At 48.2% G+C, this 18,420-nt stretch overlaps 1 protein-coding gene across 20 annotated transcripts in view; it reads left to right on the top strand.

The window, feature by feature from the left end:
* The window catches only part of SCRIB (scribble planar cell polarity protein), a 237,931-nt gene that overhangs the window by 160,386 nt on the left and 59,125 nt on the right, over positions 1 to 18,420 (top strand). For 15 of the 20 annotated variants that reach the window (XM_084621786.1, XM_084621778.1, XM_084621790.1 and 12 more), the window contains 5 exons: positions 9,039 to 9,080; positions 11,499 to 11,627; positions 15,126 to 15,215; positions 15,396 to 15,443; positions 15,852 to 16,011. In XM_084621786.1, the coding sequence (XP_084477912.1) occupies positions 9,039 to 9,080; positions 11,499 to 11,627; positions 15,126 to 15,215; positions 15,396 to 15,443; positions 15,852 to 16,011 (469 nt within the window). The remainder of the gene's footprint in view (positions 1 to 9,038; positions 9,081 to 11,498; positions 11,628 to 15,125; positions 15,216 to 15,395; positions 15,444 to 15,851; positions 16,012 to 18,420) is intronic. The other 5 variants (XM_084621788.1, XM_084621782.1, XM_084621779.1 and 2 more) reach the window with 3 other exon arrangements.

The following is an 18,420-nucleotide window of genomic DNA, read 5'->3' as shown; positions in this document are numbered from 1 at the left end:
ACACTGCTCAGGGCATATGGATCCCACAGGAGGCCAGACTATATATCAACATGCTGGAGCTGTGGGCGCTCACCCTTGCATGGAAGGCCTTCCTCCCATTCATTCGCACCCTCCACCTCCAGGTGATGTCAGACAGTATCATCACCGTCGTCTACATAAACAAACAGGGAGAAGCAAGATCTCTCCCACTGTGTCTAGAGGCAGTCAGGCTTCGGAACTGGTGCATCAGGCCCAACATCACAATCCAGATGGCATACCTCCTGCAAGTTCACAACTCCTTAGCAGACAACCTCAGCAGGTGCTTCTCAGTGGACCACGAGTGGGAAATACATGTTCTTACAGACATTTTCACACAGTGGGGCACACCTCTATGGAACCTCTTTGCATCAGAAACGAACAGAAAACTTCCCCTGTATTGTTCCAGAGGAGCCATAATCCCAGACAGTTTTGTCAGTGTCAGCCCACACTCCAATCAAAATCCACCCCTTCTCAGAACTCCAGATGCAGGACAGGAGCAGGGCCAAATACCTCAACCCAGGTTCTCTCCACCTCATGGGCTGGTGTTTGGATGGCCATCGGAAGTAGAGCGCTCTTGTTTATCCCCTGTCCAGGCTATACTTACACAGTAGAAAAGAATCGACCAGAACCTGTTATTTGGCTAAATGAAAACACTTCTCTGCCTGGGTGCAGCACAATCAGTCTCACCCAGTCTCTTCAAGCATCCCCTATCGTTTTAGATTACCTCCTGTCTCTAAAGAACCCTGAAATCTTGATCACCTCATTACAAGTCCACCTAGCAGCTGTTCATGCCTTCCTCCCTCCAGCAGACTGGTACTCTGTCTTTAGCCACCCAACTATGACACGGTCCTTGAATTATATCAGGTAGGGTGACCAGATAGCAAGTGTGAAAAATCGGGATGGGGTGGAGGGCAACAGGCGCCTATATAAGACAAAGCCCCAAATATCGGGACTGTCCCTATAAAATCGGGATATCTGGTCACCCTCAGTAGACCTTTTTGCTTGTACTAATTTAGTCTTTCTGTCTCCCTTTTGCAACTTTTCTCATCAACATTAATTGTAGATTATTGTGATGCTTTCAAACTTTCATGTACTTTTACAGTTGAGCTCACAATTTGGGGTGAATCTGTAGGTCCAATTATCTCAACAAAGCTGAGTGGAAAGAAAAATGTACTTCCATCCAGTGAACTGGAGGCCCCAATAACAACTGTGTGGGTATAACGAGACAATCACTTCTCTCTCGAATGAATTCACACAGGAAAATGATAAAAGACAAAAACACCAATTCACCCCTGAGCGAACATTTTTCACAAAGTGCTCCCTTCATATCTGACCTCTTAGTCCTCATCCTCAAAGGAAGCCTGTACAACACCTTCAAAAGACAAGTCTGGGACATTAAATTCACTTCTTTGTTAGACACTAAAAATCATGGACTCAGTAAAGGCACTAGATTTGTATCTCGTTACAACAATCTATGATCCACTAAGCCTGTAAGCAACCTTATATTTAGCTGTGATATTCTGAGTATCTTTCCCAGGCCTGAAGAAGAGCTCTGTGTCAGCCCAAAAGCTTGTCTCTCTCACCAACAGAAGTTAGTCCAATAAAAGATATTACCTCACGCACCTTGTGTCTCTGATATCCTGGGACTGACATGGCTACAACCACACTGCAATAAACAAAAATGTTCCTTATAATTGAGAGTTGTTTAATAATGTTTTATTAGCTGCTCAAAAAAGTGCAATTCTGCAATCATGAAAAAAGGCTACTTTGATTAAAAAACCATCCTGGTTAAGAGAGGAGGTGAAATGACCAATTTATATATAATTCTCATCCCAAAGCATCTTTACAAACACCGGGAACTTCAGTCCTGTCTGTGGCTTGTTTCTCCATTAAACACAGCTTGATCTTGCCAATGTGTGTGATGTTCTGCCATCTCATCGGTGGTCGGCCTCTAGGTTTGGCTGATCTTGGTTGCGTTGCATTATTTTCTTTGGCATCCTATCCTCTGTCGTCTATAGTGTCCCCACCACTGTAATCTTTTCAATTACAGCCAATACCATACCCTGACTTCACATCCTACTTTGTCTTCTTTATTTCCACCTGCCAACTTCTACTGCTTCTAGCTTTCTAATGTCTGTTTCATTTAAAGCAGCTGCTTCCAGACCTAAGAGTAATACTGTTAGTACACTAGTCTGATAAATTTTCATGTTGGTACCAAATATAACACGTTTATCAGTCCGTAATTTCATCAATATCTATGTAGCACTTGTAGCTAAAGCAAATCTCCTTTTAACTTCATTCTTGATGGAACCATCAACAATGATCAAGCTTCCTAGGTACATGTAACATTTTACTTGTTCTATAGCTTCTCTACTGCTGCATTTCAACACTTTATCGCTTGTCCCTTTTCCGAGATGCACACACTTCGTCTTCTTGGCATTACAGCAAAAAAGCCAAGACTGCTGGGAAAGTGGAAGAAATAAAAGTGTTATGCAAAGCAGTGAAGAAATGACAGATTGGACAAGCAAAAGTTCTGAAGAGAAGAGGCTGAACAATTAGAGGAGGTGTCAGGAAAACAAGCTATGAAAACAATGTACAAAAAGGCTATGTTCTATGGAAAATACCATTAGGCCAACTATGCAAGTTGTAAGAAAGGCTATTGGTGAACTGAGAACAATTCCTGAAGAGGGCCTGAAAGCAGGGAAGGAACATTTGGACAAAGTGCTGAACCCCATCTAGACATACTAAATGAACAGGGAAGCTTGCAAGGCAGAATGGATAGCAGCACTGAACCACCATCCGGAGAAGAAATAGAAAGAGCAGTGAAGTAGTTAAAAATGGGAAAGTTGTAGGAAATAGACATAACAGCTGAACTGTTAAAAGTTGGTGGGACAAGTGCTATCAAAGCTCTAGGAAAAATATATAAGAAGGTATGGGAGCAAGAGGAGGTACTACATAAGAACATAAGAAAGGCCAGACTGGGTCAGACCAAAGGTCCATCCAGACCAGCATCCTGTCTGCCGGCAGCGGCCAATGCCAGGTGCCCCAGAGGGAGTGAATGCATGACTGGCTAAAGGCAGTAGTTGTACCAGTCATGAAGAAAGGAGATCATGTGGATCTGAATAATTGTAGAGGTATAAGCTTAGATTACCAGTACAGGAAGAAATCATGATGAAAGCAATTGGCAACAGATTAAAGCCAGTTTTAGAAGAAGTAGTAGGTGAGGAACAGTGTGGCTTCAGACCACGCCAAAGTTGCATTGATGAGATATTCACATGCCAACAGTTGATGGAAAAAAGTGAGAATGGGGATTGAAAATGTTTGCTGTTTTCATTGACTTCACAAAGGCATTTGATTTGGTTTGGAGGGAAGCATTGTAGAAAGCAGTTAAAATCATATGGAGTTCCAGATAGGACAACTACAATTATAAAAGTTATGTATGAAAACTCCTGTAGTGCCATAAGAATTGGTGGAATATTAAGCAACTGGTTCAAGTCAAAGTTTGGTGTACAGCAAGTGGGTATGGAAGCACCATCACTTTTCATCAGATTCCTAAATTTGATATTCAGAATGGTATACAAGTTGAATGGCGTGATGTTGGGTGATTTAGAATTGAGCTCTTTAGCTTATGCAGATACCATATAACTAGCAGATATGCTTGAATGATTGATGATACTCTTCTCTACCTTGGAAGATTGGGGTAGTCAACTTGGACTTTATATAAATGGAAAAATGGGGAAGCTGCTAGCGATGAGTACAAATAAGCTGTTAGGAAATGCAGACAATTGACATTCTGACATTTAGAACAGTTAGCCCAACAAAATCAATGTGGCCTACATTAAATGGATTAATATCTGGTTAATGTATAGCTCACAAAATGTAATTATAAAAAAAGAATTGTTATCAAAGGAGATGTTTTAATGGGCTCGCACTGTGATTTATTCTTGACCCAGTGTTATTCACTGTCATTATCAATGATACGGAAGAAAAAACAAAATCATTGCTAGTAAAATTTGCAGATGATCCAAAAATTGGTGGTGTGGTAAATAATGATGGGGACAGGTCACTTATACAGACCAATCTGGATCACTTGGTACGGTGGGCATATTTGAACAACATATGTTTTATTATAGCTAAATGCAAGTTCATATATCTAAGAACAAAGAATGTAGGACTTACAAGATTGGACTGTATTCTGAAATGCAGTGGCACTGAAAAGTACTTAATGTAATGCTGTAGTTAAGATGGTGAATGTGACCCTCAGACATGCAAGCAGGGAATTAACAGGTGGGAGTAGGCAGGTGGCTAGATTGTCGGGCTCAACGGGTAGTGATCAATGGCTCCATGTCTAGCTGGCAGCCGGTATCAAGTGGAGTGCGCCAAGGGTCGGTCCTGGGGCCGGTTTTGTTCAATATCATAGAATCATAGAATATCAGGGTTGGAAGGGACCCCAGAAGGTCATCTAGTCCAACCCCCTGCTCAAAGCAGGACCAATTCCCAGTTAAATCATCCCAGCCAGGGCTTTGTCAAGCCTGACCTTAAAAACCTCTAAGGAAGGAGATTCTACCACCTCCCTAGGTAACGCATTCCAGTGTTTCACCACCCTCTTAGTGAAAAAGTTTTTCCTAATATCCAATCTAAACCTCCCCCACTGCAACTTGAGACCATTACTCCTCGTTCTGTCATCTGCTACCATTGAGAACAGTCTAGAGCCATCCTCTTTGGAACCCCCTTTCAGGGAGTTGAAAGCAGCTATCAAATCCCCCCTCATTCTTCTCTTCTGCAGGCTAAACAATCCCAGCTCCCTCAGCCTCTCCTCATAAGTCATGTGTTCCAGTCCCCTAATCATTTTTGTTGCCCTTCGCTGGACTCTCTCCAATTTATCCACATCCTTCTTGAAGTGTGGGGCCCAAAACTGGACACAGTACTCCAGATGAGGCCTCACCAATGTCGAATAGAGGGGAACGATCACGTCCCTCGATCTGCTCGCTATGCCCCTACTTATACATCCCAAAATGCCATTGGCCTTCTTGGCAACAAGGGCACACTGCTGACTCATATCCAGCTTCTCGTCCACTGTCACCCCTAGGTCCTTTTCCGCAGAACTGCTGCCTAGCCATTCGGTCCCTAGTCTGTAGCTGTGCATTGGGTTCTTCCGTCCTAAGTGCAGGACCCTGCACTTATCCTTATTGAACCTCATCAGCTTTCTTTTGGCCCAATCCTCCAATTTGTCTAGGTCCCTCTGTATCCTATCCCTCCCCTCCAGCGTATCTACCACTCCTCCCAGTTTAGTATCATCCGCAAATTTGCTGAGAGTGCAATCCACACCATCCTCCAGATCATTTATGAAGATATTGAACAAAACTGGCTCCAGGACTGACCCTTGGGGTACTCCACTTGATACCGGCTGCCAACTAGATATGGAGCCATTGATCACTACCCGTTGAGCCCGACAATCTAGCCAGCTTTCTACCCACCTTGTAGTGCATTCATCTAGCCCATACTTCCTTAACTTGCTGACAAGAATACTGTGGGAGACGGTGTCAAAAGCTTTGCTAAAGTCAAGAAACAATACATCCACTGCTTTCCCTTCATCCACAGAACCAGTAATCTCATCATAAAAGGCGATTAGATTAGTCAGGCATGACCTTCCCTTGGTGAATCCATGCTGGCTGTTCCTGATCACTTTCCTCTCATGCAAGTGCTTCAGGATTGATTCTTTGAGGACCTGCTCCATGATTTTTCCAGGGACTGAAGTGAGGCTGACTGGCCTGTAGTTCCCAGGATCCTCCTTCTTCCCTTTTTTAAAGATTGGCACTACATTAGCCTTTTTCCAGTCATCCGGGACTTCCCCGGTTCGCCACGAGTTTTCAAAGATAATGGCCAATGGCTCTGCAATCACAGCCGCCAATTCCTTCAGCACTCTCGGATGCAACTCGTCCGGCCCCGTGGACTTGTGCACGTCCAGCTTTTCTAAATAGTCCCTAACCACCTCTATCTCCACAGAGGGCTGGCCATCTCTTCCCCATTTTGTGATGCCCAGCGCAGCAGTCTGGGAGCTGACCTTGTTAGTGAAAACAGAGGCAAAAAAAGCAATATCTTCATAAATGATCTGGAGGATGGTGTGGATTGCACTCTCAGCAAATTTGCGGATGATACTAAACTGGGAGGAGTGGTAGATACGCTGGAGGGGAGGGATAGGATACAGAAGGACCTAGACAAATTGGAGGATTGGGCCAAAAGAAATCTGATGAGGTTCAATAAGGATAAGTGCAGGGTCCTGCACTTAGGACGGAAGAACCCAATGCACAGCTACAGACTAGGGACCGAATGGCTAGGCAGCAGTTCTGCAGAAAAGGACCTAGGGGTGACAGTGGACGAGAAGCTGGATATGAGTCAGCAGTGTGCCCTTGTTGCCAAGGAGGCCAATGGCATTTTGGGATGTATAAGTAGGGGCATAGCGAGCAGATCGAGGGACGTGATCATCCCCCTCTATTCGACATTGGTGAGGCCTCATCTGGAGTACTGTGTCCAGTTTTGGGCCCCACACTTCAAGAAGGATGTGGATAAATTGGAGAGAGTCCAGCGAAGGGCAACAAAAATGATTAGGGGACTGGAACACATGACTTATGAGGAGAGGCTGAGGGAGCTGGGATTGTTTAGCCTGCAGAAGAGAAGAATGAGGGGGGATTTGATAGCTGCTTTCAACTACCTGAATGGGGGTTCCAAAGAGGATGGCTCTAGACTGTTCTCAATGGTAGCAGATGACAGAACGAGGAGTAATGGTCTCAAGTTGCAGTGGGGGAGGTTTAGATTGGATATTAGGAAAAACTTTTTCACTAAGAGGGTGGTGAAACACTGGAATGCGTTACCTAGGGAGGTGGTAGAATCTCCTTCCTTAGAGGTTTTTAAGGTCAGGCTTGACAAAGCCCTGGCTGGGATGTTTTAACTGGGAATTGGTCCTGCTTCGAGCAGGGGGTTGGACTAGATGACCTTCTGGGGTCCCTTCCAGCCCTGATATTCTATGATTCTAGGTGGTATTGCCTTTTTATTTGGCATTAATGAAACCATTACTGGATATGGTATCCATTTCTGGTATCCACACTTCAAAAAGGATGTTGAAAAACTGGAACAGGTTCTGAAAAGAGCTACAAGAATGATTCAAGGTCTGGAAAAACTATCTTGTAGAGTCCAAATCTATTTAGTTTATCCAAGAGAAAGTTAAGAAGTGACTTGATCATGCTTTACAAATACCTACATGAGGAAGGGATTTCTGACAGTGGTATGGCTCTTCAGTCCAGCTAGAAAAGATGGCTCTTTAAACTGGCCAAAAAAACCCATATCCATTGGCTGGAAGCTGATGCTAGACAAATTCAGATTAGAAATAAGTTGCACATTTTTAACAGTGAAGATAATTAACCATTGGATCAACTTACTTAGGGATGTCCCAAATTCTCCATCACTTTTGATCTTTATAACTAAGCTAGATCTTGCTGAAATATATGCTCTTGCTCAAACAAGATTGATGGGCTTGATGCAGGAGTTACTGCGCGGGGTTCTTTTGTCTATCATAGACAAGAGGCCAAACTAGATAATCATAATCATCCCTTCTGGCCTTCAGATATGTGCATCTCATAATGTAAAAGACACACTCTAGGTCAGGTTTCAGAGTAGCAGCCGTGTTAGTCTGTATCCGCAAAAAGAACAGGAGGACTTGTGGCACCTTAGAGACTAACCAATTTATTTGAGCATAAGCTTTCGTGAGCTACAGCTCACTTCATCGGATGCATTCAGTGGAAAATACAGTGGGGAGATTTTATATACACAGAGTACATGAAACAAGGGGTGTTACCATACACACAGTAAGCAGAGTGATCACTTAAGATGAGCTGTTACCAGCAGGAGAGAAAAAAAAACCTTTCGTAGTGATAATCAAGGTGGGCCATTTCAAGCAGTTGACAAGAACGTGTGAGGAACAGTGGGGGGGGAAATAAACATGGGGAAATAATTTTACTTTGTGTAATGACCCATCCACTCCCAGTCTTTATTCAAGCCTAGTTCAATCACAAGTTACTGGGCTCAAAGGAATTCCTACCTGAAGTTCTCTGGCCGGAGCTATGCAGGAAGTCAGACTAGGTGATCATAATGGTCCCTTCTGATAAATCCTGTGATCCTTTGGCAGGGGAGAAGCCAACAAGGCCTCCCCTCTCTGCACGTGGTGGGGTGAAGGCAGTGGGGAAGGGGTTGTTCCCTGCTGAGTAGCAGGTGCTTGGTCCTTTTTCTGTGGCAGGTCAGGAGCAGTTGGGGTGGGGGCTCCTCTCTCTGCCATGGGTTAGAAAAGGGTGAGCATGCTCGCTATGGGGCTTGGGGAAAGGGCGTTTCAGTTCTGGGGAAAGGGGTGCTTGTCTCTGCCTTTCCTGCAGGAACTCTGGTGTCTTCAGTGTTTCTCTGGTTCTCTCCCCTCTCTGTTCTCCCTGGCGCCCCTCTCCAGCCACCTGCAGCCCTTCGGCCTGCTCACCTGTCAGGCAGGGAGACTCGCTTTGTAAGTGCCTCTTGGTGTGCAGTGTATGCTGCTGCTCTTAGCACGTTCCTTGGCTCCATCGTCTCACGGACTTGGTATTTGCTGAGACTTGTGCTGTGGGGAGCAGTTGTAGGGCCAGGGCCCCAAGGGGATAGAAGCTGCTCCACCGCTGCTCCTTGTTGCTCGCTGCTGCTGGGCTGGTGTCTGTGAGCGCTTCAGGGCAGAAAAGCTGTGGTGTCAATTGCTTTGCTCAAGCTCAGTAACAAGCTATGAGAGCGCGAGATGTTAAGCCAGGGCTAGGACAGGCTATGCTGGGGTGGCACTGGGGGTTGGTGCCATGGGCTGCGCAGAGTGAGAACTCCAGGCCTCTCCCTGCACATGACAGGAGGAGCTGGGGGGGGGGTAGATTGGGAGCTCTGGTACTGCTCCCAAATTGGGCAGGATGACCTAGGGGACTCCAGCTAGGACTCTCAATTTACATTCTCTTGTCTGTTTTCAGGCTGCCATAAACTTCATCCCACCGCAGGATGACAGCAAATCAGTAAGTGCTTCTGTCCTCAGACCTCTCATTCTTCCTTTGCACACTCGTCACTGCCAGGCCTCTCACTCTCCCTTCTTCAAACGCTGCTCACTGCGAGACCGCAAACTCTCTTTTCCTAACACTCTGCTCACTGCCAGGCCTCGTCCTCGCCTTCACACTCTGCTCACTGCCAGGCTTTGACCTCTCCTTTCTTCACACGCTGCACTCTCCTTTCCTTGCACTCTGCTCACTGCCAGGGCTCGCCCTCTCCTTTCCTTGCACTCTGCTCACTGCCAGGCCGCGCCCTCTGCTTTCCTTACACTCTGCTCACTGCCAGGCCGTGCCCTCTGCTTTCCTTACACTCGGCTCATTGCCAGGGCTCACCCTCTCCTTCCCTCACACTGTGATCCGTGCCAAGCTTGGCATCCTACTCACCTCCATGGCTCACCCTCTCCTTTTCTCGCACTTGGCTCACCGCCAGGCCTCCCCCTCTCCTTTCCTTGCACTCAGCTCACTGCCCCACCTCGCCCTCTCCTTTCCTTGCACTCGGCTCACTGCCAGGGCTCGCCCTCTCCTTTCCTTGCACTTGGCTCACTGCCCCGCCTTGCCCTCTCCTTTACTTGCACTCTGCTCACTGCCAGGGCTCGCCCTCTCCTTTCCTTGCACTCTGCTCACTGCCAGGGCTGGCCCTCTCCTTTTCTTGTACTCGGCTCACTGCCCCACCTCACCCTCTCCTTTCCTTGCACTCTGCTCACTGCCAGGGCTCGTCCTCTCCTTTCCTTGCACTCGGCTCACCTCCCCACCCCGTCCTCTCCTTTCCTTGCATTTGGCTCACTGCCCCACCCCACCCTCTCCTTTCGTTGCACTCGGCTCACTGCCAGGCCTCGCCCTCTCCTTTCCTTGCACTCGGCTCACTGCCAGGCCTCGCCCTCTCCTTTTCTTGCACTCTGCTCACTGCTCCACCTCTCCCTCTCCTTTCCTTGCACTCTGCTCACTGCTAGGCCTCGCCCTCTCCTCCCATTCTGCTCACCACCTGGCCTCGCCCTCTCCTTTACTTTCACTCTGATCACCACCAGACCTCACCTCTTTTTCTCACACGCTGCTCATTGCCAGGGCTTGCCCTCTGGTTTCCTTGTACTTTGCTCACTGCCAGGCCTCACACACTCCCTCCTTTACACACTGCTCACTGCCAGGCTTTGCACTGTCCTTTCCTTGCACTCTGCTCACTGCTAGGCCTCATACTCTCCTTTCCTTGCACACTGCTTACCAGCAGGCCACACACTCTCCTTTTCTTGCACGCTGCTCACTGCCAGGCCACACACTCTCCTTTCCTTGCATGCTGTTCACTGCCAGGCCTTGCTCTCTACTTTCCTTTCACGCTGCTCACTGCCAGGCCTAGCACTCTCCTTTCCTTGCGCACTGCTCACTGCCAGGCCTTGCCCTCTGCTTTCCTCGCATTCTGTTTACTGTCAGACCACACACTCTCCTTCCCTTGCACACTGCTCACTGCCAGGCCTTGCTGTCTACTTTCCTTGCACGCTACTCACTGCCAGGCCTTGCTCTTTACTTTCCTTGCATGCTACACACTGCCAGGCCTTGCTCTCTACTTTCCTTTCACGCTGCTCACTGCCAGACCTCACATTTGCACAAATGCACACAGGCTTATTTTTTCCCTTTTCTCAAAATTCAGTGTGAATATTCCATAGCCTTGCTCCCTCTGGTCCTTGCTCTGGTGGCTCTCATTCCCGTGGTGGGTGCTCTCTTTCGCTCACTTACTTGCTTCTCTGCTACCCCTCACTCCAGTTTCTCACATTTGTTCATTTCCTCAAAACATCCCAGAGTGACGGGCTCTAGTTTTAGCCTCAACACCCTCGTCCCCTCTCACATCCCTGCTTGTGGCCCAATCTGTCACTGGAGCCCTCGGTGCTTGTTCATCCTTTTCTCTCTCACTCCTGGCAACAACAGCCACTAGCTGCTGTTTGTTACCTGCATCTCCTACTTACGACTCCCACATTCTCCCCAGACTCTTACTTACTTACACTTCCCTCCTGCACCCCTGGCATCTGCCTGCTTGCATTGTAGACTTGTGCTTGTGCCCTGGGCTTGTGTGGAGCCACTGGGCCCTGCCCTGACCTTATTGCTTGTCTAGTTCTGCACATCTTCATCCTGGGGGGTTGGCTGATGCTTGATAGCTGCTGTTGCTCTCCCTCCCACATATCAGTGGGGGCTATTGTTAAGGTGCCTTTATCCCTCTCACAGCCTGCTGCCTCTGACTGGGTCGGCAGTGTGGCTGAGAAGCTGCACCCAAGAGTTTCAAACAGGATCTGCCCCCCTCTTTTGGATGCCAGGGATGTCTTGCTGCCCTAACTTTTCTTGTCTCTCTTTTCTGTCTCTTGTCCCTTACTCTACCTTTTCCCTGTTGTGTGGTGTGGGCACAAGCAGACCAAGCCGGGCGTCATTCAGCCTCTCTCCCGTGTGCGACAAAACGCGGCCCCACCTAGTTCGGAGGGCAGGGACAGCCCCAACCCCTTCCAGCAACCTGAGTCATGCTCCAGTGTCCAGAACTCTGTAAGTGGCCTGCAGTTCCTTCTCACTGAGCTGAGTCAGCCTGTTCCTGGTGGTTGCTGTGCCACCCTTCCTGGCAGGCAAGCTACACACACCCTCCTAGTGATGCCCATCGGGTTTAAAGGGAATTTGCTCATTATGGGCCGAAACGCCAACCAACCCTCTCTGGTCCCTGGAGGAGCTCTCTGCCCCATCTGAAAGGCACTGGAGTGCTGGGTGCTCCGTAGTCTTGTGTACGCTGGGATTTGCTCTCGTTACAGCCATCTTTGGGTAACCACCAGTGACGCTATCCTGGTGAGAACCCCAGGAAAGACAGACAGAATCCTGATTCGCACCAGTGCAGCTTACTCTGGTTTCAAACAGGGGTGAGCAGCACAGTGGCACATGACGACTTTGCTTGTCTGTGCCAGGATTTGCATCAGTGCAGCTGCACCAGTGGCTGAAATCCCCAGGGCAGATAGAGTCTCGGACTTTCATTTACCTATAAGGTGCTGCGTTCTCTTGATGTATAAAGCCCTTCAGATCTTTTGTCCTGTCATTATCTCTCACACACCAGGGCAACAGCTTCTTGCTGTTACCTAGCTGTGTGGCTCTGCCCCCTTCGCTGGGGAGCACTGCACCGTTGCTGCTTTGCAGAATGATTGCTTGCGCATTGGCAATTGCTACAAGATGGTATCACAGTCAGGAGCGAGGAATCTCTGCAGGTCTCTGTGGCCTGGACATTAGGGGCCCAGACACAGGATTTCTGTGCTCTGGCAAGAATTATCACACAAGAACACTGGTCCAGTTGCAGCAGGGAAATATGCCAATGGTCCTGTTACTCATTTTCACAGTGCCTGTGTGGCACTATTGAAAACCTAGAGAGAGATCCAGCCTGCCTCAAAGAGTCACAGTATGAACTGGACAGACATCCCTGTCTGGGCCCAAATGAGACCTAGGCTGAAGAGCCAGAGTTCAAGTGATTCAGATACAGTAACTCCTCACTTAAAGTTGTCCCGGTTAATGTTGTTCCATTGTTTCGTTGCTGATCAATTAGGGAACATGCTTGTTTAAAGTTGCGCAATGCTCCCTTATAACGTTGTGTGGCAGTCACCTGTTTTGTCCACTGCTGGCAGAAAGAGCAGCCCGTTGGAGCAAGCTGGTGGCGGCTTGGCACCAGGGTGAACCGGCAGCCTCCCATCAACTCCCCACTCTCCTAAGTTTCCTGTTCAGCAGCTGCTCAGCAGGCTATCAATTGCCGGCAGTTCAGCTGTCCCTCCCTCCACTGCTGTGTGCTGCTCCTGCCTTCTGCCCTGGAGCTGCTCCTGGGAGCCTCCTGCTTACTGTGCAAGTAGGCGGGGGAAGAGGGGTGCTAATGTCAGAGTGTCCCCCACCCCCCGTTCCTGCCCCCCGCTTATCCGCTCTCCATAGAGCAGGGGGGGACATGACAGGGCTCAGGATGGAGAGAGCTTGCTGGCAGCGGCTGCTGTCTCAACTTGCTGATTTACTTAAATCATCCGATGCAGTGAGCTGTAGCCCACGAAAGCTTCTGCTCAAATAAATTGGTTAGTCTCTAAGGTGCCACAAGTCCTCCTGTTCTTTTTGCGAATACAGACTAACAGGGCTGCTACTCTGAAACCTTAAAAAGGCAGTGTACTTAGAGTGGGGTCAGCGTACTTAAAGGGGCAATGCATGTCTCTCTCTCTCACACAGGATTTGTGTCTCTGTCTCTCTGCCATGCTGTCTCCCCTCCCTCCATTCCTGCTGCCTTGTAGAGTGTGAGGCTACATTAACAATGTGTTAACCCATGAGGGCTCAGCCGAGTGATAGTTCATCATTTAGCAGTAAGACATTCCCTGGGAAATATCCCCCCCTCTGACTCCATCACCTCAACCAAGCTTAGAATGTGTACAGTATTAAACTGTTTGTTTAAAACGTATACTGTGTGTATATATATATATAAAATATATAAAATGTCTTTTGTCTGGTGAAAAAAAATTCCCTGGAATCTAACTCCCCCTCTTTACATTAATTCTTATGGAGAAATTGGATTCGCTTAACATGGTTTTGCTTAAAGTAGCATTTTTCAGGAATGTAACTATAACGTTAAGCAAGGAGTTACTGTATTTTAAAATCTCTTTCCAAGCTGGGTGGATTATTGTTAATCTGAGCAGAAGGGAAGACAACCAAACAAGAATAGATATCACCGTTAGAGCAAAGAGAAGGGCAGCAAACAAGCAAGGCTGAGTTAAGGCAGCCAAAGGGGCTGAGGGAGCGGGAAAAGAGGGAAGGAATCAAGTGTGGAATTGAAGGGGAGAGACCATGTAACCACTGGTGAGGAAAGCTCTTGCCCCCACCGTCCTGAGGCCCTGAATAGGGTACCGCTCCCCATATAGGAAGGAAAAGGCGAGGAGCAGAGGAGTTTGTTTATAGGCAGCCATGTAAAGCAGGCGTGTTCCCTTTTCAGGGGAGAGAGGAGAAGCCAGCTCAGAGAGAGTCAAGGGTGAGGCTGGAAGCAGGAGGTCAAGGCACTGGTCATAGGTGGCACGTTCACTGACTGTAGTGATGAAGGGGAGGAGGGAGGTGGCAGAAGTGCGGGATCTCAGGTGGATTTTTATCCCGGGGGATTAGGGTGTGGTTGTGTTGTGAAGGGGGTGAGAATAGGGGCAAGGCAGATGTGTGTCTGGGATGGGATTGGGGGGTGGGGGAGACAGAAGGTGAAAGGAGGAGAGCAGAAAAGTTACAAGGAACGTGAAGTCCTGTTGGATCGTCTCAGTCTTTTCTGTCAGTACATTGGCAAAGATGCTAAGTGGGGAAACGCTTAAGGAGGCAAGAAGAGGAGATGGTGGGTCCTGCAGATGATAGATCCCTTCCTAGAAGGCAGCTGAGATGTTCTCAGTGCTAGTAAGAGGACCACAGAAATCTACAGGAGCCCTCAGGTAGGGGGTGTGTGAGCACCGGCACTGACACTGGTTTAAGTAGGAGTGCAATAGTCCGGCACTGAAATACAGGAGGAAACGGCCAGGCCGTCTTGCAGGGATAACTGGCCTAGCACCAGAGACAAGGCTGAGAGGTAACCTGAACTCTGTTATAGTCTTGGCCTTCACAAATACTGTGAGGTACTCTAAAATCTGGCATAGCCAATCCAGACTTAGGAACTGGAGTCCAGTGTTTGGCTACCCATAGAGCCCATTGTTTTCGGCTCAGCCACACTAGCTTATGTCTGCCTACAATCCCCAAGGAGCCTGGGAGCAGCACTGCCACCTGGGAAACCCCCACTGAACCAGGAGGCTCTGCCGCCAGAAGAAGCATTGGCCTATCCAGGACATGAGAGCCAGCAGTGTAACATGCTCGTGTCCAAGGAAGCCACGGTGCATGGCAGCTACTCTGTCCGAGGCTGGGGGCTCTGTCTCTGATGCTCCACTCTCCAGTCTCAAAATACATAAGGGGCTGGTTCTTTTCCTATTCTCTTCTTTATAGCAGCTATGATTAGCCTGACCTCTTCTGTCTCTGTCTCTGCAGCTGCGTCCCCCCTCTCCTGAGGATGTCCCAGTCAATGTCAAGCAGGCATACAAGACCTTTGCAGCGGTGCCCCTGTCGCAGGCAAATAAGGTAGGGGTAGGGCAGGGATGATGACCTGGCTGCACAGACACCAGGGTGGCAGGGACGATGGGGATACTGGGAGCATCACAGGTGGGTCAGGAATGAGAATGGAGGCAGGAGGTGCTGTGGGTGAGGCAAAGACAAAGATAACCCCTCTCTCAAAAGTTTCCCTTTTCTCTCTCTCCTCAGGAGACGCACGGTCAGACAAGCACCGAGAAACCTAAAGCTTCTCCTGAGGTGAGTTTCAGTGGCTGGAAATGGAGTTGGAGTTGGGAGTCCTGATCACAGACTTTGGGGGATAAGGGCAGGATCCCAATGTGGGTAGATAGGAGGCAAAGTTCCCATCTGTGGCAATGTGGAGAGAGGGTTCAGACATGGGGTAGGGACCTGATGAAAGCAGGCATGTGGCCTGTGCCTGAAGGGACTAGATATGGGGTAGGGACCTAGGGAAGGCAGGCATGGGACATATACTCAGGGAGATTGGATATGGGGCAGGGATCCAGGGAAGGTGGGCACAGGGCACATGCCTGAAGAGATTGGACGTGGGGTAGGGACACAGGAAAGGTAGGCATGGGCACTTGCCTGCGGGGATTGGATATGGGGCAGGGTCTTTTAGTGGCTGACATGCTGCTGTGGCTGTTGCAGATGATGTCGTCCAGGGGACTGCACAGCCCAGAGCAGCGATCCTTCCGTGAGAGGCAAAAGTACTTTGAGATCGAGGTGAAGCAGCAGCAGGTGGAGAAGCCCCCCAAGCGTGTCTCCCTGGTGGGGGAGGATGACCTGAAGAAAATGAAGGAGGAGGAAGGTGCGATGGAGTCAGTTTTGGGGTGTTAGGTTTCTCTTTTGTGCTCTTGCGGGGTCTGTCCCCTGCCTGTTGGCTTTTGAGAGTGGGGGATCCTGCCTATTGAACATGGGACTGGTAGGGACCTCCTGAGTCACTGAGTCCAGTCCACTGCTATTACAGGCAACTCTGTCCTATCATCCCATTCATAAACTTACCAAGCTCCACCTTACAAGTAGTTGGGCTGTTTGCCCCCTGCTCCTACCAGAAGGCTATTCCAGAACCCCGCTGCTTGGATGTTTGGAATTGGAAATATTCTAATTTCCAGCCATCGGCTCCTGGGTTCCAGTTTATTAGGATGGGCGGGAGGGTGTCTCAAGCAACAGTACCATAAAATATTGAACCCCTGTGGTCAGGCCTGAAAAATCATGAGACTGGCTTTAAAATGACGCGTGTTGGGTCTGTCTTTGCCTTCTGGCTTTGGAGCCCCTCTGAGCCCCATCTTCAAGCTTCTCTCCACAGCCAGGAGTGCTACCGTGTTTGTGTTTTAAATGGAAGCTGAGATTCTCCTTTGCTTGCTTCCCACTCCTGGGATGGGCTGGCCTGTACAACTCTGACAGTTAACAGTAGCTAGCAGTGCCCACTGAAGCACTTATTTGCTGCCTCCTGCCCGTCTCTTCCCTGTTTTGAAGGGTCTAAGGGTGAGGCTATAAAAAGGGATTGCAGCACTCCTTCCAGCCGCCCGCAGCAGCAGACTACCAACCTCTCTGGACCTGGATCCAGATCCTATTTTTGATACAAGTGCTATCTAAAAACATTTTGGTTTAGAGTTTTACACTGTTAAGATTGTACATAGTTAGTAGTTACAGTTTTGGATAGGTAGTTTTTAGCAACGATAAGTAAGCTTTGGCTCCAAACTGAGGTGTCTTCTATGGCAGATCTGAAAACTAAGAAGCCAAGTTTTAAATGCTTTTCGTCCTGCCCAGCAGTCTTCTCATAACACAAGAACTAAGGGTCACCAAATGAAATTAATAGGAAGCAGGTTTAAAACAAACAAAAGGCAGTATTTTTTTCCACACAATGCACAGTCAACCTGTGGAACTCTCTGCCAGAGGTTGTTGTGAAGGCCAAGACAATAGCAGAGTTCAAAAAAGAATGAGATAAATTCATGGAGGGTAGGTCCACCAATGACTATTAGCCAGGATGGGTAGGGATGGTGTCCCTAGGCTATGTTTGCCAGAAGCTGAAATGGGCAACAGGGGGTTCATTCCCTCTGAAGCACCTGGCATCAGAAGACAGGACACTGGGCTAGATGGACCTTTAGTCTGACCCAGTATGGCCATATAAGATTTTCTGTCTTATTATCTAACCCTTTCCTAATGATTCACAACATTCTGTTTGCTTTTTTGGCTGCGCTGCACATTGAGTATATGTTTTCAGAGAACTATCCACAGTGACTCCAAGATCTCTTCCTTGAGTGGTGACAGCTAATTTAGACCCCATCATTTTGAATGTATAGTTGGGATTATGTTTTCCAATGTTCATTACTTTGCATTTATCTGCCATTTTTTTGCCCAGTCACCTAGTTTTGTGAAATCCCTTTGCGTCGCTTCACAGTCTGCTTTCTACTTAACTATCCTGAGAAGTTTTGTATCAGCTACAGATTTTGACACCTCACTGTTTACATAAGAACATCCATACTGGGTCAGACCAAAGGTCCATCTAGCCCAGTATCCTGTCTTCCAACAGTGGCCAATGCCAGGTGCCCCAGAGGGAATGAATAGAACAGGCAGTCATAGAATCATAGAATATCAGGGTTGGAAGGGACCTCAGGAGGTCATCTAGTCCAACCCCCTGCTCAAAGCAGGACCAATCCCCAAATAAATCATCCCAGCCAGAGCTTTGTCAAGCCTGACCTTAAAAACCTCTAAGGAAGGAGATTCCACCACCTCCCTTGGTAACCCATTCCAGTGTTTCACCACCCTCCTAGTGAAAAAGTTTTTCCTAATATCCAACCTAAACCTCCCCCACTGCAACTTGAGACCAATAACTCCTTGTCCTGTCCTCTTCTACCACTGAGAATAGTCTAGAACCATCCTCTCTAGAACCACCTCTCAGGTAGTTGAAAGCAGCTATCAAATCCCCCCTCATTCTTCTCTTCCGTAGACTAAACATCCCCAGTTCCCTCAGCGTCTCCTCATAAGTCATGTGTTCATCAAGTGATCCATCCCCTGTCACTCATTTCCAGCTTCTGACAAACAGAGGCTAGTGACATCATCCCTGCCCATCCTGGAGAATAGCCATTGATGGACCTATACTCCATGAACTTATCTAGTCTGTTTTGAACCCTGTTATACTCTTGGCCTTTACAACAGCCTCTGGCAGAGAGTTCCACAGGTTGACTGTGCATTGTGTGGAAAAAAATACTGCCTT

The sequence above is a fragment of the Lepidochelys olivacea genome (genome assembly GCF_965140295.1).
Source record: "Lepidochelys olivacea isolate rLepOli2 genome assembly, chromosome: 2".
NCBI lineage: Eukaryota > Metazoa > Chordata > Testudines > Cheloniidae > Lepidochelys > Lepidochelys olivacea.
This window is presented reverse-complemented; position numbering and strand designations above follow the sequence as displayed.